This window comes from Lagenorhynchus albirostris, chromosome 20 (genome assembly GCF_949774975.1).
Source record: "Lagenorhynchus albirostris chromosome 20, mLagAlb1.1, whole genome shotgun sequence".
Classification (NCBI taxonomy): Eukaryota; Metazoa; Chordata; class Mammalia; order Artiodactyla; family Delphinidae; genus Lagenorhynchus; species Lagenorhynchus albirostris.
Genome location: NC_083114.1, coordinates 36472116 through 36497228, shown reverse-complemented (window position 1 = coordinate 36497228; position 25113 = coordinate 36472116). Strand labels below are relative to the sequence as shown.

The window sequence follows — 25113 nt, the reverse complement described above, 5'->3', positions numbered from 1 at the left end:
TTAGAAAACTGTAAGGTCAGGAGACCTCATGTGAGAGCGCCAGAAAGCCAAATGAGAGGAAATGCTGTAGAGCATGAGGGATGTGAGGCTGACACTGAGGAAGCCTTCCTGGAAGGACGGGCAGGAGCCCCTGGACAGGCCCTGGGTCACTGCTGTCCAGGGCTCCATCTGGCTGGGCAGCAGGAGGGACCTGTGACCGAGGCATCGGGGGCTACCTCCTGCCCTTGTCGCCGGGATGGCCGGACTTCGTCCTGGTCCGGCTGGATATCCCCTCCTGGCACGCATGAGGTTTGACCTTTGACCTTTGGCTTAGTCATGGGGCGAGGCCGTTTGTCCACTCATCCCATGCCATTAGGATCGTGCGGAGCCCTTTGCAGGCTCTGAGTGGGGCGGGCAGTCTGTCTGACGGGGAAGACACAGCCTCTGCCTTCAGGAGCCCAGTGGAGGAAAGGAGGCAGCCCCTCCCTCAGGGGAGAGGCCTATCACCTGGAGAAATGACCTAAGAGTTAGGCAAACACCAACCCCCCCTCCTCTGGAGGCAGCTGGACCCCCAACTGCGTGTGAATCTGAAACTGGATCAGGGAAGCAGGGCTGGCAGCATGCCCAGCAGTGAGTGCAGTGTGTTGGGGAGCTGGTGGGGGTGAGGAAACCCCCATGCATCCCCCTGCCCCCGGCCTGTCTGCAGACATGTGCACGGGTGTAAGGGAAGAGGGCTGGGTGGGGGACTGTGTGCGCATCCTTGGGCAGGTGTCCTGGTACCTGTGTTCAGGCCCGGGAGATGGGTGTGGTCACCATGGGGGCGTGGTCATGGGGGCGTGGTCCTCAGTGCTGGTGACGTGCTGTGCACAGGCTGCATGGAGGGTCTGCAAGGGTGTGAGGTGCAGCTGTGTGACTGCTCCTGCAACATGTGTGCGTGAGTCAGGATGCAGACCCCCCGGGGGAGTGGGGAGACTGGGCCCAGTGTCTGCCCCACGAGGTCATGCTGGGTAATCTGCCCGCCCTCCCTGGACCTCGAGTCCCCTGCACACAGGGAGGTGTCAGCAGAAGGCTGTGTGAGGCTTCCCCAGCTCCATCAGTCTGTGCTCTGAGCACCAGGGAAGACCCCAGGGGCCCTGCCTGCCCACTGCCAGGCCTTCTGTCTGCCCTTGATCCCTCGCTTTGGCGCCTGAACAACTGTGCCTGACCAGCGAATGCAGGCCGGGCCAGCTGTCACTGTGACATCCATTCTCCTCGGTAGGCCTGGGAGCTCCCACCCAGCTCCCCCAGCTCCTCTCGCCCTTCTCCCTCCCTGTTGCACCCACATCTGGAAATTAGGCAGGGTGACACCTGGAAGCATCCCATGGCCATGGGGTCTCGTGGGGTTGTGAGCCTTAATCCAAGAGCTGGGAGAGACGAAGGTGACAAAGCGTTCCGCTCCCAGCACCCCCAGAGCCCCACTTTCCACTGTCTCTGCCCCCAGCGTTCCGGGAAGATTCCTGGGGCCCCAGCCCAGACCAGGAAGAAGCCTTCTTATTTGCATATCACGTACATCTGATTTGCATGTGCCTCCTGGTTAGCCATTTCTAAACAACCCTGGAATTCGGATCTCACAGGACGCTGAGCATTTTCTAGGAGTTTGCTTCTCTCTGTCTCCCCTTGACCCAGGTGTCTCCTAAAGGACAGTCACACACACACAGACCCCTCCCTACACACACCTGTTCCTGCACACAGGCACAAGGGTATACCAGCCTCCACCTACATGCAAAAATGCAGAGTCCTGGGCTTCCCTGGTGGCGCAGTGGTTGAGAGTCGGCCTGCCTATGCAGGGGACACGGGTTCGTGCCCCGGTCCGGGAAGATACCACATGCCGTGGAGCGGCTGGGCCCGCGAGCCATGGCCGCTGAGCCTGCGCGTTGGAGCCTGTGCTCCGCAGCGGGAGAGGCCACAACAGTGAGAGGCCCGCGTACCGCAAGAAAAAAAAAAAAAAATGCAGAGTCCTGTTTCTTATCCCTGTGCACCCTCCCCCTTGCCCTGTGGAATACGCGCTGAGTATACACTCACACATGCAACTGCACAGATGCCCGTGCTTCTGTCCTCACACACACTCAAAACTCACACACATTTGTCTACACACATGCCCCCACAGCCCCAGTGCACAAGCAAACACAACTCAGCTTCACGCAGGAGTTGGGGGGCTGCACACAGAAGCTGCCAGTGAAGTGCCCTGAGCAATAGATCCCTCCCAGACCCCCAAGTGGGCAGGACTAGCAAGGGCGCTCCCGTGTGATTGGCTGGGAGGAGACAGCGCGGGTCAGGTGGCTGTTTTCAGTGGTTTTACCACCAGTGGGTCCCTGGTGGTAAGAGTAGCACAGTCAGAGTAGCAGTCCTTGAGAGTTTTGTCTTCCCTGAAATATGGCTCCATCCTGCATTTTCTGCATCATTTCTGTTGCTCTCACCCCAGGCCTCCTCCCCTTATTGGTCCCCAAACACAGCTTCCTTGGGTGGCCCTGCCTCTGACCTTTTTCTCCCTGCTCCCCACCAAGATCACTTCCCTGCCTTCCTCCACCATAAACACTCACACCTTTTTTTTTGTGCTGTGCTGTGCCCTCTTCCTGGATGGGCCTCTTTCTCTGTCCACCCAGCACACTCCTATACATCCTTCAAGTCCCACCTCGAATGTCACCTCCTAGGTGAATCCTTCTCTAATCTTACCAGGCAGAAGTAATCTCGTTCCTCACTCTGAACATCCAAAGGCAGAGCAGTGGGGTGGAGAGACATGGTTGGTCCTAAATATCTGTACAGGGGATGCCTAGGGGCTTGGAGGCTGCAACCTTTCATTTGTATGGAGGGGACAGACTTTTCTGAAAATTGCAATTACATGGTGAGCACTTGGACTTAAATGATATTTTGTGTTCATTTTCAGGGGAAGAGAATAGGCACAAGAATCAGAAAATGCTGCTTCCATCCCTTCTGCTGTGCACCTTTGGGTGATTGTTGCAGCCTCTCGGGGTCTCAGTTTCCTTGTCTGTAAAATGGTCTCACTGTTGGGGATTATGAGAAGCCAATTAGAACTTGAACAGTTATGGCCTTAAATTCTCATTTCATTGAACAGTAAAGATTATTTTTGCTCAAAGGATTTTTGCTCACTTCTCTGTCTCCCCACTGGACTAGAAGTTCCTTCACAGCAAGGGTTATATCTCTATCTACAAAATGGGGATAATAATGGGATAGACCTCATTTGTGAGGATTAAATGAATTAGCTCACGTAATATGCTTAGAAGAGTTTGCTGGCACTACTCAGTGTTTACTATTATAGTTATTACTACATACCTTATCATTTAATTCTTACAGCCATCCTGTGTCGTTGGAGATATTGTTATCCCACTTTACATAACATTTAGGAGCTTCCTTGCCAAGGTCACACAGTGAGCAAGTATCAGAATCTAGATTTGAATCCGGATTTAGCAGTCTTAACCACCGATCAGGATGTGACAGTTCTGGGCAGACAGATCAAATGCCCAGCCCACGACTTCCTGATACAGTTTATTTGCACATGCCCACATCCCTGACTGTGTCCCTACAGCACATAGGCCTGTGTTCCATCTGGACTCAGCAACTGATGACAGTGTGGGGCACCCTGAATAGGAGCTGCCCATTGGCCCAATCCCCACAGCTGACTGAGGTTCGTAGGTACCACCCTGAGAACAGAATTCCACCTGGGGAGGGGGAGACAGGGTGACGGCCCGGGGTGAAGCCTCTGTCCACACTGGCCCAGGATGCTGGTCATTCAGCCCCACCCCACATAGCCATTCAGCCTCCCAGCCCAGAGCACCTGGATGGAGAGACACTCTCTACCCCACATGTCATCCCGTGAGTGCCGGACACTCGTGCTGGAAAGCTTGACCTGGAATGTGTTTCCGTGCAGCAGGCCAAGCCTCACTCACACCACCGCGCACCAAATACTCTGGTGCAACAGCCTCATGGGGCCCCCCAGTCCTGCTGGGGAGAGCCCTGGGGGCAGCAGAGGTCCAGGAAGGAAGGGAAACATGGAGTTCCCCAGTGTGCGTGGCAGCTGAATTCCTCCAGATCACACAGCCCGGCTCCCGGAATCAGTGGGAGCCCCTTTTCCTGGGCCTGCTGGGGGTTTGGCCAACAGGCAGCTGGAGTCCTTGGATGTTCTGCCGAGGGCCTCTCGTCCTATCCGTGTGCCCAGTAGCTCCAGAGAGCATGGCCCAGATGGCCAGAATCCCAGGAGGGAAAATCTCGGCTGGAGCCCAGCCAGCTCTGGGCTTGGGGAGGGCTGCAGGGAGAGAGCAGGGGAGCAGAAGATTAGACGCAGGGGCATGGAAGGAATGATTTCTTGAACCCCTTCAGGCTCCAAATCCAGTCTGCCCACTTCGGCCCAGGCTCAGAGAACCGGACACCCGAGACCTGTGGACACGGTCGTGACCAGGGCTGTGGAGAGAAGAATCTGACGGATGGGGAGGCAGCGGACTGCGGGGCACACCCAGGAGGACCTCAGCTTCAGCAAACGGCTCAGGGACGCACTGAGCCCAACCAAGTACTGCGGTGCCGCAGCGCCCTCTGTTGGCCAGAGGCGGAGGCCGCCTGTCCAGAGCTCTGCAATGGTTGGGGGAAAGCGGATGCCCGCAGGACTCCGGCCCAAACACAAGTTCCCTAAAGGGCCCCAGGAGTCAGCGCCCATTGAAGTGGTCATCCGAGCTGGGAAAACCTTGGCGACTCCTGCGTCAATCCCTATTTTGTCGCTGGGAAAACTGAAGCCAAGAGAGGGGAGATGATTGACCCCAAAATGGGCTGGCGCCAGGGACTGGATTACGGGGCTGGCTAAGTCCCAGTGCTGGTGCCATGGGATGGCCTGGGATTTCCCAGTCACCCCCACCGCCATGCTCCCCACCAACCACCCGGAATCGACCTACATCCGGGCAACTCCAGACAGGTCTCCCAGCCCCGCCTCTGCCCCCACCCCTTCTACCCAGACCCCTCCTATAACAATTCTAGAACCTCCCTGTCTCGCCACCAGCCCCCTCCTCAGACACCATACCCTCCAGTCTTCTTCAGCACCCCCGTCCCCCAGACTCAGAAGACTACCTGTGCTCCCCAACAACCAACGATGTCCCACATAAAGCCTTCGGCTTTTTTCTTATTTTTTTCCCCAGGAAATGAAAACTTCAATTTATTTCTTTTCTTTTCTTTTTTTAAATTAACTCTATTGGATTTTCTTTTTAATTACAAACCACAGTACTACATGTTCTTTGTAACAGCTAAACAAACCAGAGGTATCTAAAGAAAAAGTCGATAATCTCCTCTCTCCCTTTCCAGCCCCACACCCCTGAGATCACTAACATGGTTGAAGGAGTGTTGTCTTTCCTTATTGCTCTAAGGCTGTTCACTCAATAGGTAGGATTGAAACGTGCTGTGCATCGGGCCCTGTGCTAAGCCTGGGCTACTGAGGAAAATAAGACAACAGCCACGACGCCCACTGCCCTCAAGGGGCTTACATTCTAGAAGCGGGAGGAGAGGCAATAGAGAGTAAATAAGAATATTTCAGGGGCTTCCCTGGTGTCGCAGTGGTTGAGAGTCCGCCTGCCGATGCAGGGGACACGGGTTCGTGCCCCGGTCCGGGAACATCCCACATGCCGCGGAGCGGCTGGGCCCATGAGCCATGGCCGCTGAGCCTGCGTGTCCGGAGCCTGTGCTCTGCAATGGTAGGGGCCACAACGGTGAGAGGCCCGCGTAATGCAAAAAAAAAAAAAAAAAAAAAAAGTATATTTCAGGCAGTGATGAGTTCTCTGAGGGGGAAATGGAGGGGTGATGGGCTGGGATTGATGGGTTCTGAGTCAGGGACCCGGCCGCTTTGGGTGGAATTGCAAGAGGAGGGACATTTGAGTTGAGGCCCAATAGAGGGCACTGTAGGCCACTGTTCGAATGTCATTCTAAGGGCACCAAAAAGCCACTGAGCATAGGAAGGGGTTGTACAAGGACCCCTTGGGGGAATGGATTGAGGGTGGGCCAGTATGGCTGCCATAAGACAGAGGGAGAGAGAGAGAGATTTCTACTTTTAGATATTCCTTCTTTTTTATATAAAAATGGGCTTAGACTACATACATTGCTCTGCTCATGTTCTTTTTCCTTCCAGTGCTTCAGTCAGAAAATGCACATCCAGTTCCAAAGGGCCGGCAGGTCACACACACTCTGGGCAGCCAGCACCCCTCAGCTGCCGCAGCCCTGGTGGTTAAATCCATCTTTTAATTTTTCCAATCCAAAGGGTAAAAATTACATCACAGCGATTTAAGCAACAAAATTAATAAAGTAGTATTGGATTATAACCCAAAGTATAAAATAAATATCCATGAGTCCATACGGATTTAAATACATGATTGAATAAATTAATAAATGGGGAAAGAAGAAAGACATCTCCGGTGCAGAAGAATTCCAAGTAAATGATGTAGACACTTCATCCTAAAAGAGAAACGTATAATCCCCCACTGCTTACCTGGGGGCTGCACATAACGACTTCCTTCTAAAGGCATACTTTTACAGGGGGAAAGCCTGGCAATTAAGGTCAAGAACTGTCATAAGTCACGTTGACAGTGTCTGTTACCGAGTCCAAATTGGCTCGTCCTGCTTGCCACACAACAGGCCAATGAGACGATGAGGTGTTCAGGGCAAGGAATAGCAGCTTTATTTGGAAAGCCAGCAGACGGAGAAGGTGGTGGACTAGCGTCCCAAAGAGCCCTCCTGGCTGGGTTTGGACGCAGCTTCTTTTATAGAACAAAGAGGGGGAGGTGAGGAGGTGAAGTTAAAAAGGGGATAAGTCGCTGCAAATATTTCCTGGTTCTGGCCAGACTCTGGAGGGGATGTGTTAATTTCTTCTTTCCTGCAGACCTGGGCAGGATGTTTCCTGTGAGCTAAGGCTCAGGCATGGAGGCAGGTTTCCCAGAGATGAGCCATTATGTATACTTTAAGCTCTGGGCAACATCCTTTCACTGATTAACTTGTAGCAAAAACAATATAATACAAAGGTTAATGTGAAAGAAACAGATCCAATATGGAGTCAGGTTTGTTCTTCCCTATTACGTATGTACCCTTGATACGATGTGATAAGAATGGCGCTTCACCTCTGTGGTCAACCTCCCCAAAAGGTATAGCCCCCGCCTATGAGAAAAAGATCAAATTCCAGCAGAGGGGCTTTCTACAAAATCCTGACCAATACTTCTCAAACTGTCAAGTCATCAAAAATAAGCACAGGGCTTCCCTGGTGGAGCAGTGGTTGAGAGTCCGCCTGCCGATGCGGGGGACACGGGTTTGTGCCCCGGTCCAGGAGGATCCCGCGTGCCGCGGAGCGGCTGGGCCCGTGAGCCATGGCCGCTGAGCCTGCGCCTCTCTGCAACGGGAGAGGCCACAACAGTGAGAGGCCCGCGTACCGCAAAAAAAAAAAAAAGAAAAATAAGCACAGTCTGAGGAAAGGTCACAGCCAAGAGGAGCTTAAAGAGATTAAATGTCATGAGGTATCCTGGATGGGATTCTGAGACAGAAGAATGTAAAAACTAGGAAAATCTGAATAAAGTATGGACTTTAGTTAATAATAATATACCAGTATTGTTTCTTTAATTGTAACAGATGCACCATGCTAATATAAATTGTTAATATTAGGGGAAACCGTGTATGGGGTGGGGGGAGGGGTGCCTATGGGAACTCTCTGACTATCTGCTCAATTTTTTCTGTAAGTCTAAAACTGTTCTGAAAAATAAAGTCTACTAGTTTAAAAAATACATATCTCATGCAACTGACAAGGGCTTAATTTCCAAAATATACAAACAGCTCATACAACTCAACAACAACAAAAAAAACATAAACAACCCAATCGGAAAATGGGCAGAAGACATAAATAGATATTTCTCCAAAGAAGACATACAGATGGACAACAGTCACATGAAAAGATACTCAACGTCACTAATTATTAGAGAAATGCAAATCAAAGCTACAATGAGGTACCACCTCACACCGATCAGAATGGTCATCATTACAAAATCTACAAATAACAAATGCTGGAGAGGGTGTGGAGAAAAGGGAACCTCCTACTTTGTTGGTGGGAATGTAAATTGGTGCAGCCACTATGGAGAACAGTATGGAGGTTCCTCAAAAAACTATAAATAGAGTTGCCATATGACCCAGCAATCCCACTCCTGGGCATATATCCAGACAAAGCTATAATTCAAAAAGACACAAGCACCCCTATGTTCATAGCAGCACTATTCACAATAGCCAAGACATGGAAACAACCTAAATGCCCATCAACAGATGAATGCGTAAAGAAAATATGGTACATATATACAATAGAATACTACTCAGCCATAAAAGAGAATGAAATAATGCCATCTGAAGCAACATGGATGGACCTAGAGATTATCATACTAAGTGAAGTAAGTCAGAAAGAGAAAGACAAATACCATATGATATCACTTCTATGTGGAATCTAAAATATGACACAAATGAACTTATCTACAAAACAGAAACAAAATCAGACATAGAGCACAGACTCGTGGTTGCCAAGGGGTTGGAGGAGGGATGGATTGGGAGTTTGGGATTAGCAAATGCAAACTATTATATATAGAATGGATAAACAACAAGGTCCTATTGTATAGCACAGGAACTATAGTCAATATCCTGTGATAAACCATAATGGAAAAGAATATGAAAAAGAATATATATATGTATAGCTGAATCACTTTGTTGTACAGCAGAAATTAACACATTGTAAATCAACTATACGTCAATAAAATAAGTTTTAACAATACATATCTCATTGTTGTTTTAAATTGTATTTCTCTGACACCTTCTGAGGCTGACTGACTTTCCATATACATTTTCTGTCAACTGCTTGTTTATACTTCTGCCCACTCTTTTATTTTTTGCCTTTTTCTTATTGGTTTATAAAATTTTTTTCATAGTAAGGATATTAACCGTTTGTCTATTACACATGTTGCAAAGGTATTTTTTTTCAGTGTGTTGTTGACCTTTCTATTTTGTTTGTGGAAACTTATGTCCCTCTGAAATATTTTCTTCTGTAACCAAATCTTTCTCTCTCCCTTTTTTTTTTAAAGAGAAAGTCTTTTCTTTTTTAATTAATTAATTAATTAATTAATTTGGCTGCATTGGGTCTTAGTTGCGGCATGCAGGATCTTCATTGTGGCACACGGGCTCTTTGTTGTGGCACGCGGGCTTCTCTAGTTGTGGCGCGTGGGATCTAGAGCACACGGGCTCAATAGTTGAGGCACGCAGGCTTAGTTGCCCCGTGGCATGTGGGATCTTAGTTCCCCGACCAGGGATCGAACCCGCATCCCCTGCAGTGGAAGGCGGATTCTTAACTACTGGACCACCAGGGAAGTCCCTTTCTCTCTCTTTTTTATGGCTTCTGGGTTTCCTGTTCCCGCAAGGTTAAAGAATTATTCTTCTAATTTTTCTCCTAATATCTTTAGCTTTTATTTTTCACTCTGAAACTTTAATCCATCAGGGGTCTATTTTGTAGGTGTTGTCAGGTCAGAGGGAAGGATTTGGCTTTATTTTCTTCCCGATGGGTCACCGATATGGCAGCATCATTTATTAAATAAATCGACTTTTCCCCTAAATTGACATTCCCCTTTAATAAATAAGTTCCCATACAGATCCTTACATCTGCGTCTGGAAGACTGAATTCCCCAGTTCTCCATGCTGCCATCGACATCCAGCTCAAGAGCCCATACCCACCTTCTCCTTAAAGGCTGTAATCCCCTACCCCATTCCTCCCAGCTGGAATCTGCCTTATCCCCACCTGACTTCCCATGGAATTCATTCATTCAAATTGCATACACATTTATTGAGCTCCTCCTGAGTGTCAGGCATTGGACCAAAGAAGACTGTCCCTGTCTTCTAGGAATTCACAGTCTGGGGAGAGAAGGGAGAACAAAGTGAGGACAGGTGACTCTGGGGGAACAATGGTGGGAGAGGTGTCAATTCCATTCAGAAAAGCTTCAAGAAGGGAGTGCTGCCTGAGGTTGGTGAATGGTCCAATGGAGAGCAGGTGTTCACCCGACAGCCACGGAGGAAGGGGCCGCCAGGTGGCAAGAACTGTGTGTACAAAGGCACGGAGGCAAGGCAAAGCCTGGTGTGTCTGGGGAGCTGCAAGTGGTTCAGAGGCCCCAGGAAAGGAGTGTCGGTAGAGAAGAGAAAGCAAGGGGCAGTCTGCAGAGTGAAGCGTGAGACAGGCTGGGACCTGGAATCTGGGACCCTTTGCTGCCATGCTTGCACCTGGACAAAATACAAAGAAACGACAAGGGGCTAAAAATAACTGCGTGCATGTACAGTTGGGGCAAATTATGGACAAAAAGATACAAAAAGACCAAAAATCCCGATTGCCACTTCTGAAGAACGGAGAGCAGAAGCAGGGTACTGGGCATGCCCCCTGCACACAACACCACCGAAGGGGTAGGCAAACCCCCTAAGCCCCCCCTCAGGCATGACCCCTGGAACCAGCTTGCCCTCCCTTCGGAGCGAGTGAGCAGGGGAATCTGTTGCTTGTTCTCACTCCCTCCTGCTGCAGCAGGGGTCCCAATAAAGCCTTGCCTGAATTTCTTGTTTGGCCTCTGGTCAATTTCTATTGATTAAGGACGTCAAGAACCCTGGTTCGTAACAAGTGAGGCCAGAGCACATGCAAGTGTACCGCAGAGTCTGCCATTTCTCCTGAGAAGCACAGTGTCACAGCGAGTGCACCGATGCTCATTTCCCAGCTCCACATTCCGCCCAGCCTGTCACATACTTAGTACTTTGCTTTCAGTTAGCTACTCTTTTTCCTTAAAATAAATTAATTTTAAAGGGTCACTTTGTATCACCTCCATAAATGGGAAACCAGTATCCCTTGCTATAAATAAAAGAAAATAGACCAAAAGCCTTAAAAGGAAACATTTCTATGAAAATTAAAATTGTTCATCTGTACTACTTTTTTTTTTTAAAGGAATCTCCCAGCCAACACAACAAATACTTCACTTTAGGACACACTGGTGTGGTGAGTAAAAGCAAGGGTTCAGCAAGCCAGGCCGCCTGGGTCCAAATCTCAGCTCTGGAGAGTATTAGCTACGGATCCTCGGGGAAGCCACCTTATCTCCTGAAGCCTCAGTTTTCTCATCTGTAAAATGCGGTAGTAATAGAAGCTACCTCAGTAGGTTGTGTGATTAAATGAGAGGTTGTTGGTACCATTTCATGAATGTTCTCAACATGCATTGTCTAGTTTGGGGCTGTGGGAAGCCTTCCCAGGATTTGAAATAGAAGGAGATCATCTCATTTGCATCTTGGAAATTAATCTCCCTTTGGTGTGAGGTACGTAAGGAATGACTGGGAGAGACCATTCCGGGCTGCTGTGGTCCCAGTGAGCAATGATGGAGTCCTGAAGCCTCCAGTGGGTTGGAGGAGAGGCAACTGGACGTCGGGAAGAGAGGCAGGGGGCAAGGCTGGCACCAAGATTCTAATGAGGTGGATGGTGGCGTCCTTCAAGGAGGGAGGAACACAGGACGCCACAGGACTGTGGCTCAGGATGTGAAGAGGATGATTTTGTATACTTGGAGTTGGCAGAGTCTGTGGAATCCCATGTCCAGAGTTGGCTGACTTTGGGCCTGGCGTTCAGGAGTGAGTAGGTTATGCCTTTGGGCTGAGGTCAGTCCCCGACCCCCAAGCCTGAAAGGCTGCAGAGCAAGCCAGTGCTGAGTCTGTGTGACGCAGGTGTGGGCAGCCGTGGTGGTCCAGGGCAGAACAGGGGTCAGAAAAGCACCCCCAGTGGCGTCCTTCCTGCTGCCTCTTCATGGCTGCGCTGACCCTTCCAGGAGTGGCCTGACTGAGGTCCCTTTCAGCCTGTGGCCACTCCCAGGCTCATTCCCCCCATGTTCTGCCCTATATTGAAATGTGGGAAGGGCTATGGCACCAAAGGGGAACAGTGATGACCCCAAATGGGGTGGAGGGAGAATACTAGGGAAGTCTTCCTCCCGAACTCTCTGGGGTCCCATCTGGCTACCACCCCAACCCTGCCCCCCTCCTCAGTGCCCTTCCACTCCCCCTGCCCCTTTGATCAGATTTGGAATTGGAAGGTCTTGATGGCATCTCCGCAACAGAAGCTCAGGTCAGTGCTGCTCTGGGAAGCCCTTCAACCTCCTGGATCCCCCTGACACTGTCTCCTCATCTCCCCTACCCCCACGCCCCGCCCCCACCCAGCGGTGCCCAAGAGTTTAGATAGGAGTTCCTTGAGTGGAGGTTCCGGTTGTCCTTCCTTCCGCCGCCAGGCGTCACCATCGGCCTGGAAATGGAAGGCGCAGGCAGGCCGTCTGGACGCCCGGGCGACCGTCGGAGTTCGAGGGGGTGATGCGCCCCGCCAGCCCTATGGGGGAGGAGGGGAAGGGACCCTGCGGGGTGGACGCCTCGACCTCCGGAGGAGGCTGCCACGGGGGGCTCTGGACCCAGTGTCTGTTGGGGGTCCAGAGGGGCGCGCGCCCCTGAATTCGGGCCGGAATGGAGGAGAACCCGAGGGCCAGGGTGCAGGTGAGCGTGGCCTCTACGCCCACCCTGAACCCCTTCCGTGAAAAGGAAGCGGGAATTTCTCACTACAGATGTTGTACTGACCCTTTCACAAATAAAGAACTCGAGGCTCCCTTCGCGTGCCCGAGGGGGCACGACCCCCCTCCCCGTCTCAGTCGAGGCTATTTTCGCTCCAGAGCTGCCTCCTGGTCCGACAGCGACGTGAAAGCCTGTGGTTGACTGAATAACTGAATGCGGATATAAGAATAGGCGGCGTTTATTGAGCACTTACTATATGCCAGACGCTGTTCCCAACAAATTTATACTGTTATTATCCCTATGAAGAAACCGGGCACAGTTTGTAATCATTTGCCCAAGACACAGTGGCAAACGCAGGATTGGGACCCAGGGGGTCTGGCTCCAGAGCTCGATCGCGCAACGACGTCTCTGAGCAGCACAGGCCCTTCATTGTCTTAAGGCGTTGTCATCAAACGCCTGGGCACCGGGCACTGGCGAGCGAGAGGGGGCAGCGCGGCGGACAGGTGAATCCTCGCCTTCCTCGCGGCGCAAAGCACCCGCAGGCAGCGTCCCGAGTGCCCACCAGGCGGCGCGCTGACCCCACTCACGTCCGACACGACACGCCAGCGTGGTCTCCTTATCACCCCCCGGGGAGTTGGCTTTGACCACGGCGACCTGTGTCCAGCCGACAGGTGGAGAACAGATGACCTGGTGCCAGGTGCGGGGCCCCTGCCAGGTGCCCTGCAGTCTAGCGGTGCAATTCAGGCCCTGTTTCTCCCCCTTGCTTCCCACCTCCGAAGATAACTGACGAGTAGCTGGAAGGGGCACGGCCAGACTCCTTTTGTTCAAGTGCTTCACTGTTTACAAAGCACTTTCCACCAGCTCGATGCAGATAAAGGACCAGGGTGTACATGTGCCCAGTAGAGAGCCAGACGTTCTCACCCTCACCAAGTCCTCACCCCAGGAGAGGGGCAGTGTGATCCCCCTTTACAGACAGGGCAGCTGAGGCCCAAGGAAGACAAGAGGTTCTCCCAGATCACCCGCACAGCCGATCTCAGAGCCAGACCCTAATCCAGGAGGGCTGGACCCCACGTCCTTATCCTTTCCTCTCAACAAGAGCACACGAGGGAGCCTTTTGAGCAGGAGGGCCCTCCTGGCTGGAGAGACCTGTGAGAGGCAGGGGCATAGACAAAATGACCCCTCAAAGCCGGAGGCAGGAGGTAGGTACAGTGTGGGATGTGAGTAGCTTCCCTCAGGCTTCTGAGGCCAGGGGGTTCCCACCTGCTTCCTGGCTCCCCTGTCCCTCCCCTGCCGCATCCCCCCTCTCTTCCATCACTCTTCCCTACATGACTGGCCCTGGCAGCCCCATTCTGCACCCTCGCTGTGCTCTGTCCTTTGCGACTTCCTCCCACTCTCACCTCTGATAACTCTCGAGGCTCACACGCCTCCCAGTCTGGTCCCTTCAGTGGGAACTCCACTCTGCACCCAGCTCTTCGCTGCACCTGAAGCACCTGACGCCACCTGTCCAGGGTGGGGCTCTGCATCCTCCCACAAACCTGCCCTCCGTCCTGCGTCCCGCGGGCCAGAAAGCTGGGGGCATCTTTGACCCCTCAACCCCAGTCCTAGAGCCTAACTCCTCTCCATTCCACTCCTTAAATGTCTGTCAAGGCCATCCCCTCCTTCCCATCCCAAGGGGTTCTGCCCTAACCCAGGACATCATCACCTCCCAGCTTCCAGTGTCACCCACTCTCTTAAATCCTCTGCCATCAGAGTGATCGTTCTAAAGTGCAAGTCTGCCCCTTGTTTAAAACTTGTAAATTAAAAACCTGTAATACAAAACAAACACCTTACTCACAGGAGGAAGCCCCAAACCTTTCACTAGACCCATAGAGCCCTGAGCCGTCCAGCCCCCGCGCATCTCTCTGGCTCTGGCTCACTCCCCACTCCTTCACAATCCTTACTGCCTATGGCTTCTCCAAAGCACCAAACTCTCCCTAGTCTCTGAGCCTTAGCATGCGCTGTTCCCTCTGCCTGGAAGCCCCGTCCCCAGCTCAATGGCTGGCGACGCCTCCTCGCCCTTCTGGTCCCAGCTGAAACGTCATATCTCACAGAGCTTTCCCTGACCACTTCCAGGTAAAGTGGGCCCCCTACTTGGTTTCTCTCTTACTCAGAACTTGGTGATCTTCATCCTTCATACCACCTTCCAGCATCTCAGAGCTTGTGTTTTTGTATGCTTAGCTATTTAATCTCTGTCTCTCCCAGAGCCCCAATTCTCCACACGAATAAGGACTGCCATCTCTCAATCACAGCTGTACCCTCACACCCAGCCCAGGACCCGACATACAAGTAGACACCCGATAACTATTTGTGGAACAAACGAGTCTTTCATCTTGTCCTCATCAGAACCCCATTCTCAGCCTTTCTTTCATCTCTGGCCTTTGCATGAGCTGCTTCCTCTGCCTGGAAGGTTCTTTCCTTCCCCTCCCACCTGAGCTGATCCACATATCACAAGACCAATTTCTCTGGGATTCGTCCTTGGCCCCCTCATTAGAATTAGGGTTTTCCTCTGGGCTCCCCTGGTTCCCTCTATGTAGCATTCTATCATAACACTTAAAAATTGCAATTTTCCAGGTAAACATGAGAGATTGTTAGCAATAATGAACTACTCTCCCCTCTCCCCCACACCTCTCTGCTCCAAGCGGCTCAAGGGTATCCATTCTCTGCCTTTCAAAGCATCAGGAGCCCCATTTCCTATTTATTCAATAAGCGCTGACCGGGCACCCCTCTGTTGTTTTCTTTCCTCCAGCACTGGGGTGGTAGGGAGGAGGGGAGGCATATAGACAGGATTCTTCCAAAGGTGAGACTGAGGCAGGCGAAAGCATCAGGGGTGCTAAGCAAATGCCCAGTCGACCGACATCCAGGGTGCAAGTGGGTGCCAAGGAGGCTGGGGGCCGCGGGGCGGTACTAGCAGGTTGAGTTCTTCCCCTTTCGTTGGGCATCTGCTGTGTGCAAGGTGTGGTGGGGAGGGCGTTGGGGGTAAGAGGAGAGGTGAGCCTGCATGGCAGACACACCTGGGGTTACCTCCAGCACAGCTGCGCACAGAGTTCACTGAATCTGCCATCTGTCTCCCCACCCTGGGAGCAGGTGGAAGGACCGAGGTTGGGTACAGTTGCCGGAGGAATCTCGGCCAAACCTGTGGTCACTTTTTTGTCTCTGCCTTGCCAGGCTGCTCTGCTCCTCTGAGCTGCTGCTTGTTCCCTCTATCCTGACACTCCCCATACACCAGTTTATCAAAGTGAAGTCCAGAGACCACCTCCATCGGCATTACCTGGGAAGGGGGCAAAAATGCCTGGTTCTGAGCTCCCATCTGCTGACCCTGGGGTGGGACCCTAGCATCTGCATGTGTACAATAACCTCTGCTTGGCACCCTCGAGTGTGAGAGCCCCAGTACTTCTGCTGCTTCCAGGATCAGCCCACACGCCCTCCTTGCCCCTGGCTGCCGGCTCCTGTCTGGAATCCTTTGGGGGCTGTTCTTCCTCTGCCCACCCCTTAAATGCCAGGGTGCCCAGGGGTCCTCCATCCAAGCCCCTTATTCCTCTTTCACATCCACACCTCCAGTACCCCCAGCTAGACTTTCATCTGCCCTTGTTTGGCCAACAGCACCCAGATTTGACATGACTGATACTGACCTCCCACTTCCCCAGAAGCCACCTTCTACCCCCCAACACATCCTCTCGCATGTAGTGCCCACCTCAGCGAGCATCCTGCCTATTGCCCAAGCCAGAAACTTGGGTATCATACTTGACTCTCTGTCTCCCTTCCTTCCTCATTTCAGCAACAACTCAATCCTGATTTGCCTCCCTCCTAAAGATGTTTTCAGTCTACCCCTCTCTCTCACCCCAGACCATTGCATTTATCCCCTAACTGGTTCCTTTCCTCAAGTCTTTCCTCTTTCCAGTGAATTTTCCAAAAGCTTTCTAAACTGCAAATCTGACTACACTCACCAGCCCCCTTAAAACCCTTCAAACGATTTTCAAGGTCCTAACCCCCTTGACCTGCAGGAAGGACCTTCCGCCAGCTGGCCCCAGCTTGCCGCTCCAACTTCCTCCCCTCCCCACTGAGCTCCAGTAACAACAAACTGCTTCTTGTTCTGGCCTCCAGACCTTTGACCATTCAGTCAGTCCTTCGGCATCACCTCCTCCAGGAAGCCATCCCTCTCCGATCCCCCCACCGCCCCCGCCACCCCCCACCCCACCCCACCCCACCCCGCATGGTCCTTAGTGTATCCATACTGCCTGGTAGAGGGATCTGTTATTCTACTCACCACACTGAGTTATACTCATTGATTTTCATGTCTCGGTTCCACGCTACGCAGTGAGATCCTTGAGGGCAGGGATGGTGTCCAATTCGTCTCCGTGTCCCAACCCCTGGCCTGGTGCCTGGCACTGAGGACAGGCTTGGCCGATGGATGATGGATGAATGCAGAGGGGAAACTTGAAGGAAGTGACAGCCAGGAAGAGCCAATAGGGCAGTGAAGGCCAGCCTGGCAGGAGGCGCAGCCAGAGCAAATGTGTGGGTAGTAGAAAAGCAAGAGCTTCCCTTTATCGAACGCCATGACTGCCTGCCAGCCATTGCGCCTGGGCTTCGCTTGCACATTCGGTCTCATTTAGTTCCTGCAACAACAGATCAAGACACTGGCATCAGAGAACCAAAGCAACTTGCCCAAGGTCACACAGCCAGGCTTGGAGTGGAATCCAGGGCTGTCTGGCCTGAAGACCTGTGCTCTTTCTGCTGGGTCACACTGCTCTCCTGGGGATAGGACCTCCTGGAGATGGACAAGGAGTGGGCCCAGCTACACACCTGCCTAGCTGAGGGCCGGAACCAGCTGCTCACGCTCAGGCCGACAGCTTCTTCCTCCCAGCCGGACCAGAGGCTCAGAGGCCAGACAAGGATTTATCTGTTCCTCCCTCCCCAGGCTTTGGGTGGGGGAGGGGGGTCTTTGACTAGACATGCACACCCCCCCACCGCCACCACCAGGGAAGGGCTGCTGCGTCCCATACTGCCCAGGGTGCCTGGGGAATGCAGGGGGCTCTGTGATGCTGTCTGCGCTCTGCAGAATCTGTCTCCCTCATCGCACTTGGCCCAGGCTGATATTAACATTCATCTGCATTCCCCGCGCACCCGCCTGGCAGATGGTGGGGGAGGAGGCTGGGTGTGTGCTGGGGGCTGCAGCCAGAGACCAAGCTGGGCCTCGAGGGCCAGAGCGGAGTGCCCACCCATCCTGCCCCATGGGCCCAGCCCAGGCTGGGGCTGCTCCAAATGCTGGGGTACCTCCTCACCCTCACAGCCTCTGAGGGGTGCTGGGTGCTAGAATCCGACCTTTGATTTTTCTAAGGACTAAAGGGGCCCTGCAATTCCAGGAAGAAAACCCAGAGGTGTGGGGGGATGGGGGATGGGCCCCACCTTTGGGAATCTTGGATGAGGGTCATTTTCTTCCTCCTCGCCTGGGAAGTTTGCAGAGACCGGAGATAGAGACCCTGCTGGCATAGGAGCCCCACATCCCAGCCTGGGGCTCCCTGGATCACAGGGAGGGCAGTAGAGAAGAATGGAGGTACAGCCTCCAGGGAGGCCTTGCCCACCTGGCTCCCCAGCTTCTCAGGAGGCTTACCCCTGACCCCAGCCCCAGAATCCAGTCTGGACCCTAGTGGCCTTTTCAGCCCAGCGCTCCAGCCAAAAGTTTCCTGTTACAGCGACTGGACTGAGAGGTATTGGGGGGAGGCAGGGAGGGTTATCCCTGCCCCTCTGAGTAACGTAGAAGAGGAAAGGAACTGACTCCTGAACAAAAGGAGTACAGGCTAGACAGCTAGAAGAACTTCCCTCAGCACAAACGCAACTCTTGCGGAGAGAAGTGGACTTTGGGCTGTGGGAATAGGCTACAGTAAGGAAGACGTTCTTTTCTGGCTCTCGTAATGAGTTCGGGAAAAATGACCTTTCCAAATTCCAGGTCTCTTGGGATTCAGGGCAGGGCAGCGGATCCCCAATGCTCGCGACCGGGGACAGGCGCCCTGCCAGAGGGGTGGAAAAAGTAGTGTCCCTATTCCCGAGGCCACCACCCTCTCCCTTCCTCGCCCAGTTACTCCGCCCCCACATCCTGCCCCTCGCGTCCTAGGTCCCTGGGTTGCTGGCCGGCAGGGGAGGGGTTAACTCTGGAGGTACCGGCTGGGCTCACAGTACCTGCCGCCGCCGCCGCCGCCGCCGCAGCCGGTGGGAGGGACGAGGAAGCGGGAGCCGCCTGGGCGCCAGAAGCGCTCCAGTCTGGCGGGGCGCTGCGCGGGTAGCGGCGGCGGGTCTCGGCGCGGCCAGGGGCGTCCGCCAGGGGGCGCGCCGCGACGGGGCGGGAGGGGCCGTCTGGTCTGGGGAATTAGCACAGGGACGAGCGCGCGCGCGGGTCCCCAACACATCTGGGCGAGAGCGGCGCCGCTGGAACCGAGGGGGCATATCTGGAGCGGCGGAGCCACCGCGCAGCTGGGGCCCTTCGAGGCGCTCGGGGCACCCATCTGGGACCTCGAGAGGGGGCCGTGCCGCGCACAGCTGGACCAGGGGAGGGGGGCGGCGGCTGCACAGCTGGACCGAAGGGGGCGGGGTCGGTCCTGGGCGGCTGGCAGAGCGAAGGGCCGCGAGTGGCCTGGGACTGGAGCATGGGACGGCGCGCCTGAAAGAGCAAGGGGTGAGGAAGGGCCTGGTACCCTGAGGGGGAAAGACGAGAGAAAGGGGCACGAGAGCAAAGGAGGAAGATGCAACTGACTCGCTGCTGCTTCGTGTTCCTAGTGCAGGGCAGCCTCTATCTGGTGAGTGGTCCGCGGGGAGCGGCGCGGAGGGGCGGGGGCCGGGAGGACTGGGGGAGAGCGCGGGAAGCTTCCAAGCCCGAAAACTTTCTCCCTTCCCCTCAGCATCCCGGGGATGGAGCGGAAGCCTGGAGGCTGGGGGAGAGGGCGGGGCCGAGGCCAGAGACTGGACAGTAAGGGTTAATAGGGGCGGGGAGAGGGTGCTGGGCTGGCCCACCCACTCGGCCTCTGGTGGCGGGAGGTGCGACGGGCACGAGGGAAAATGCCCGCAGCCGTCTCCAAGGGTTACTCGACCCCTTCCCGGGCCCCGGGCCGTGCGGAAGGGTGGTGGGGGATGGCTGTGGAGCTGATGAACTGCCAGAGTCATCAGAGCTGTGGGGCTCTTCCCTGACCTAGGGGCCCCGCGCTCTGGGTCCATCAGCGTACGAGCCAGTACAGGCGCGGGGCGGCCCCCGCGTCCCTCGCTGCCGCCTTCCCTCCCGCTCCCTCCCTCCCCGCCTGTTGTTTTCCTCTTCTCTCCCGGCTGCGCGCAGCCGGAGCCCCACAGGACCTGGGCAGGCGGCTCCCGCCCCGGGCTCTCGCGGCAGCTGAGCGGAGCGCCCAGAGGCCGCTCCCCGAGCGCTCGCTCGCTCCTTCCCGGCGGCCCAGGACGCGCGGAATCGACCCCAGACCCCAGCCCAGGGCTCAGCTCCCCTCCGACCCACCAGTTGGGTCGGGTGGCCAACCGCCACCCACCAATCCCGTCTTGGAGAAGCCTCAGCCCCACACCTGGGTCTGCCCTTCTCCTCAAAACAATAATTATCTTTGCCACCGTGTGGAAGAAGCCCTCCCTTATCACATCCCCACCCGGGGCCCTTCTCCCCATCCTCCAGCCATTCAGCTGTGACCCCCGGCGGCCGAGTACACACAGGTCTGCCGCCTTGAGCCCAGCCCCCAGAGCTTCCCCTCCTACTGTCCCTCTGCCCCACCCTTGGGTCCTGGCAGGCAGGGCCACCGCACACAACCCCAGGCATGGCCAGGGCCAGAAAAGAGACCACAAACCCCTTTGGAGCCCTCCAGACCTCAGGCATCCCCCACCCTCATCCCAGGGTCACCAGCAAATCCAGATGCTGCCCAGCTGTGAGCTGGTGCCCCGGTGCTCATAACGAGATACATAAGGTAAGTACTCTCTTCAGAAGCTGAGCAAACCCACACCAGGCAGCTGTCCTCAGGAAACCCGGTTCACTCCCTGATGCCCTCCTGAGCTGTCCTGTGTTTGAGCTTGTCAGGCTGTCCTGCTGGCCTTCCCCACAGCTCCTTCAGGAAGCCTCCCCAGATGTTGCCTGTCAATAGAGCTGGTGCAGCAGAGGCCAGCCAGGCCTCCGCAGTTTACAGGAGATCCTGGGTGGGGATGGGGCTTGGATGAAATCCCAGTAGAAGGACCCATCTGGCTTGTGCGCCCGGGAGTGCAGTGGCTTGGGAGGTCTGACTCTGTGGGATTCAGCCTTGTAGTGATGTAACCTGTGAGTCTGGTGTCCCCATCTGTGAAGTGGGAATAATAAGAACTCCTACCTCCTAGTATAAATAATGTCCTGGCAAGTTATCACCAGTGGTCCCCGGAGGAGAGTTTGGCCCTCCTGGGTATGGAACTCACTCCAGGTCTCCCTCAAATCCTCCTGCCAAAACCTAAACTGCATTTGTACTTGAGAGAGAATTTCGCTGGGTTCTGTTTTCTTTTCCATCCTCTGTTGGTTCTCTTTGCCTCTGAAGGTAGAAACTATCCCAGGATAGGGGTGGTGTCTCATCCAACAGACTAGAAAGTCCCCAAAGGCAAGGGCTGTACCTCCCCTGTCAAACTAGGGGCTCTCTCAGCATAGAGATGGAGCTCTCCTATCTGACTTGGGGCTTTTTGAGGGCAGAGACTGTACCTCCCTCATCAGCCTGGGAATTTCACAGAGTGGGGGACTCTACCTCTCCTATAAGAAAGGGGTGCTCTGTCATCACAGCTTCTTCTATCAGATGAGGGCTCTCCCAACATCGGGAGCTGGGCCTCCCCCATTAGACTCGGGACTCCCTAGGAGCTGGGGCCATGTACCTCTGCTGCCGTGGTCTACTGGAGAGAATTCTCCACCATCCTTCCAAGACTTTGAACAGTGACCAGAGGCAGGACAGTGGGGAGAGGAGCTAGGGGTGACCTGAGTGTCAGAACATGAGAGGGAACCACGACACAGGCCAGAGTGCATACCCAACCCCCAGAGTAGGTGGGCAATGTGCAGGGCCCCCTCAGCCCCAAGTCAGAGTGGAAGGGAGGGCAGAGAGATGATGCCGGTGGTGGGAGGCAGTGAACCAGAATTCCTGGGTCTTCTGGGGACCCAGGTGCTCATTCTCCTCCCAACTCCCTCCACAGGTCATCTGTGGCCAGGATGACGGTCCCCCTGGCTCAGAGGACCCTGAGCGTGACGACCCTGAGAGCCAGCCCCGGCCCCGGATGCCTCGAAAGCGGGGCCACATGTCACCGAAGTCCCGCCCCATGGGCAGCTCTACTCTCCTAGGCCTGCTGGTTCCACCTGGGGAGGCATGGGGGGTCCTCGGGCAGCCCCCCAGTCGCCCGAACCACAGCCCCCCACCGTCAGCCAGAGTGAAGAAGATCTTTGGCTGGGGTGACTTCTACTCCAACATCAAGACGGTAGCCCTGAACCTACTCGTCACGGGGAAGATTGTGGACCACGGCAATGGGACCTTCAGCGTCCACTTCCGACACAATGCCACGGGCCAGGGCAACATCTCCATCAGCCTCGTGCCCCCCAGTAAAGCTGTAGAGTTCCACCAGGAGCAGCAGATCTTCATTGAAGCCAAGGCCTCCAAAATCTTCAACTGCCGGATGGAGTGGGAGAAGGTGGAACGGGGCCGCCGGATCTCGCTCTGCACCCACGACCCAGCCAAGACCTGCTCCCGAGACCACGCTCAGAGCTCAGCCACCTGGAGCTGCTCCCAGCCCTTCAAAGTCGTCTGCGTCTACATCGCCTTCTACAGCACAGACTACAGGCTAGTCCAGAAGGTGTGCCCGGATTACAACTACCACAGCGATACTCCCTACTACCCCTCCGGGTGACCCTGGGCAGGCCACAGAGGCCAGGCCAGGACTGGAAGGACAGGCCTGCCCACACAGGAAGCCATCTGTCTGGATACTGGGCAGGGAGAGGAAGGGGCCTCAGGCGGGGAGCGCGGGGGTGGAGAGGGCGCCAGGGCCAAGCCTCAGGTGGCGGGGAAGGGGGCGCAGGTGCTGGCCCCAACCTGAGGCTGTGGAGCAACCAGGACACAGGAGCGCTGGCCGAGGAGTGGGTTCTCTGGGCGGCCTCCCAGGGCTTCCCCACGGAGCAATAGAGAGATGCTGGGTCCAGGAGGTCCCTGGAGCAAGCAGACCAATAAAGTCATGGAGGGGAGCCCAAGACCTTGGCTCCCTCCCTGCCATCCTGCGGAAGAACACAGCAAGGAGAGGGCTATTTCATCGGTGAGGACAGCACGCGGGCACTGAAGGATGGCGGAGCTGGGGCTTCCTGGGAGCCAGCACCGGAACTCTCCAGCCCCACCCCGTGGGCCGACCTGAGCCCTCATCCTGGACTGTGGCTTGAGGCTGAAGTGGTGACCTGTGGAGTCTTCGATGTCTTGACAAAGAGACCATCTGCCCCCAGCCAGGCCACCCCTTCCCAAAATTCCTTCTCTTGCCATTGCTCCCCACCCCCACCCTTGTGCTGAAGGGGACCCTCGTCCTTAAGCTGAGACGGGGGCGATCGTAATTCTTGCAGCACCAAGACCACACGTGGAAGCCCACCCGTGAGCCACGTGCATCCCACTCCTTGCTGGCTCCTCGGGGAACGACCTTATCCAGCGAGTGAGCCTTCCATAGCCAGCCTTGCCCATCAGCCCAGGTCTTGCCAGGACAGAGATGCTGCCTCCCCTGTGGCCCATGGGACCATCTGCAGCTCGGGGCAGGGTGAGGCCACACCGCGGCGGGTGTGCTGGGCCTGTCCCGTAGTGTCTGTCTGTGGGGGTGGGGAGGGGGGAGGTTTTGTGAAATCATCAGTTTGTTGACTTCTGTGTGCAGACTCTCGTTCTCAGATCAAGGAATAAAGCTTTCCTGGGCACTGGACTCTGAGTTATTGGGAAGGGGTATGGGAGCGGGGGTGGGGAGGGCCACAGGCACCCCGTGGTCCGGCCAGAGTTTCTCAGATGGCAACAGGACATTTGCTGGAGTCCAGAGCTGCAGGGCTCCAACAGCTACTGGAGCTCATGCTCCAGGGCTTCCCTCTCCACCCCCTTTCCAGCCACGAAAGCTGGGCCGGTGTTGTGCCGGGGCTGGTAGGGGGTGAGGGTGGCATCTGCGAAGTAGCTGGGGAGGAAGAGGTAGTAGGTGGGATGGGCCACATAAGGTGCTCCCTGTCACCTTCCTGGATATCTGTCTGATGGGCCCACTGGGGTCCCAACACTCTTGTCAGTATTTTGCTCTGTGACCTTGGGCAAGTCCATTGTCCTCTCTGGTTCTCTTTTCATTTTTTTTCTATAAAATGAGGAGCTTGCCATTTGGGAACCCAGAGGTTCTCAGATGTGAGTGGGCTTCTGCATCACCAAGAGGGTTGTTAAAACCCAGATTTCTGGGTTCTACCCCAGAGTTTCTAATTCAGTAGGTCTGGAGTGGGGCCTAAGAATTTGCCTTTCTAACGAGTAATGAGTGCCCAGGTAGACGCTGATGGTCCCAGCCCAGGGACCACACTTTGAGGGCCTCTCAGATGTCCTCTGAGTTCCCTTCTGGCCCTGGCTTCCTGGGACGAGGAGACACCTCTGATGCTTCTCCTCGTGATTTCCAGCGGCTCCTCCTGCAGAAGTCTCCTGGGAAGGGTCCCTTCAGAGAATCAGGGGTATTGGGTGTTCAGTCTGATGACATGCTCGGGGAGAAACAGGCCAGGGTGGGGTAGGGACGGAAGGGGCTTGAAAGCAGCCATGCCCCTGCCCCAGCCCATAGGAGGGCCTCAGAATGGAGGGCTGCCCAGGCCAACTCATCTGGGAGTTAGCTGGGCTAACTCCATTCGCGCTCCATGTGGGGAAGGCTGGGGCCCCGCTACCAAGATCACAGTGCCCTCTCTGGAGGCCATTGGAGATCTGCTCTCTTGGGAGGGTGGCGTGCGGGCCCCCTGGGTCCCTTTTGGCCAGGTAGCCAGAGCGAGGAGAGCCCTAGCGTGAGGGTAGGGTGCTCTGGCCACCCGCAGCCTGTCTCCCCTGCCCAGCAGCACTCAGCGCGGACTATCGCCCTCACACCGCAGAGCAGAGCTGGGTGGGGTCTCAGAAGCCACCTTTCTGTCGTCCCCCTCATAGGAAGTGACCCAGAAAGGGTGAGTGACTTGAGCCCACACTCCTATCCCAGCCTCTTCCCCGCCCAGCCACCGCACCTTGCTTGTGGGGCGTCTCTCCCGAGCGGAGGTTTGAGACTCCCCAGCTCCTTTGCGCCACCCTCTCCCTCCCCACCCTAGGGACAGGGCTCAGGCCCTGCCTGCCATGGGGGGCTTGGGCTTGCTGGGCTCTGGTGCGTTGTCCCACCTGTGGACACACACTGGAGACCGACCACGAGCACCTCCCACAGTCCTGTGGCTGCGCTGGGCCCCTGCTCTGTCCCCGCTGACTGAACTGTCAGCAGGGCGGGGGGGCCCTCTGGCCCACCCCCCGGCTCCTCTCCTCCTGT

The 25113-nt window shown here is 55.2% G+C and overlaps 2 protein-coding genes across 3 annotated transcripts in view; one reads left to right on the top strand and one right to left on the bottom strand.

The window, feature by feature from the left end:
- PHB1 (prohibitin 1) overlaps positions 1-25113 on the bottom strand; it is a 264555-nt gene that overhangs the window by 126927 nt on the left and 112515 nt on the right. The window lies entirely within an intron of this gene.
- NXPH3 (neurexophilin 3) lies at positions 18965-23524 on the top strand. Of its 2 annotated transcripts, XM_060134600.1 has the most exons (3): positions 18965-19403; positions 20385-20558; positions 21787-23524. In XM_060134600.1, the coding sequence occupies exons 1-3, from the start codon at positions 19350-19352 to the stop codon at positions 22489-22491; spliced, it is 933 nt and encodes a 310-aa protein (XP_059990583.1). In that variant the 5' UTR covers positions 18965-19349; the 3' UTR covers positions 22492-23524. The 2 variants fall into 2 exon arrangements, with proteins under 2 accessions (XP_059990583.1, XP_059990584.1); XM_060134601.1 differs by lacking the exon at positions 20385-20558 and having other exon boundaries at positions 18969-19403.

Excerpts from the sequence above, each read along its gene's own strand:
- NXPH3 (XM_060134600.1), top strand. The coding sequence starts at position 19,350 with ATGCAACTGACTCGCTGCTGCTTCGTGTTCCTAGTGCAGGGCAGCCTC. Across the intron at positions 19,404-20,384 it reads TGCAGGGCAGCCTCTATCTG|GCAGGGCCACCGCACACAAC; the intron begins GTGAGTGGTCCG and ends GGGTCCTGGCAG. Across the intron at positions 20,559-21,786 it reads CTCATAACGAGATACATAAG|GTCATCTGTGGCCAGGATGA; the intron begins GTAAGTACTCTC and ends CTCCCTCCACAG.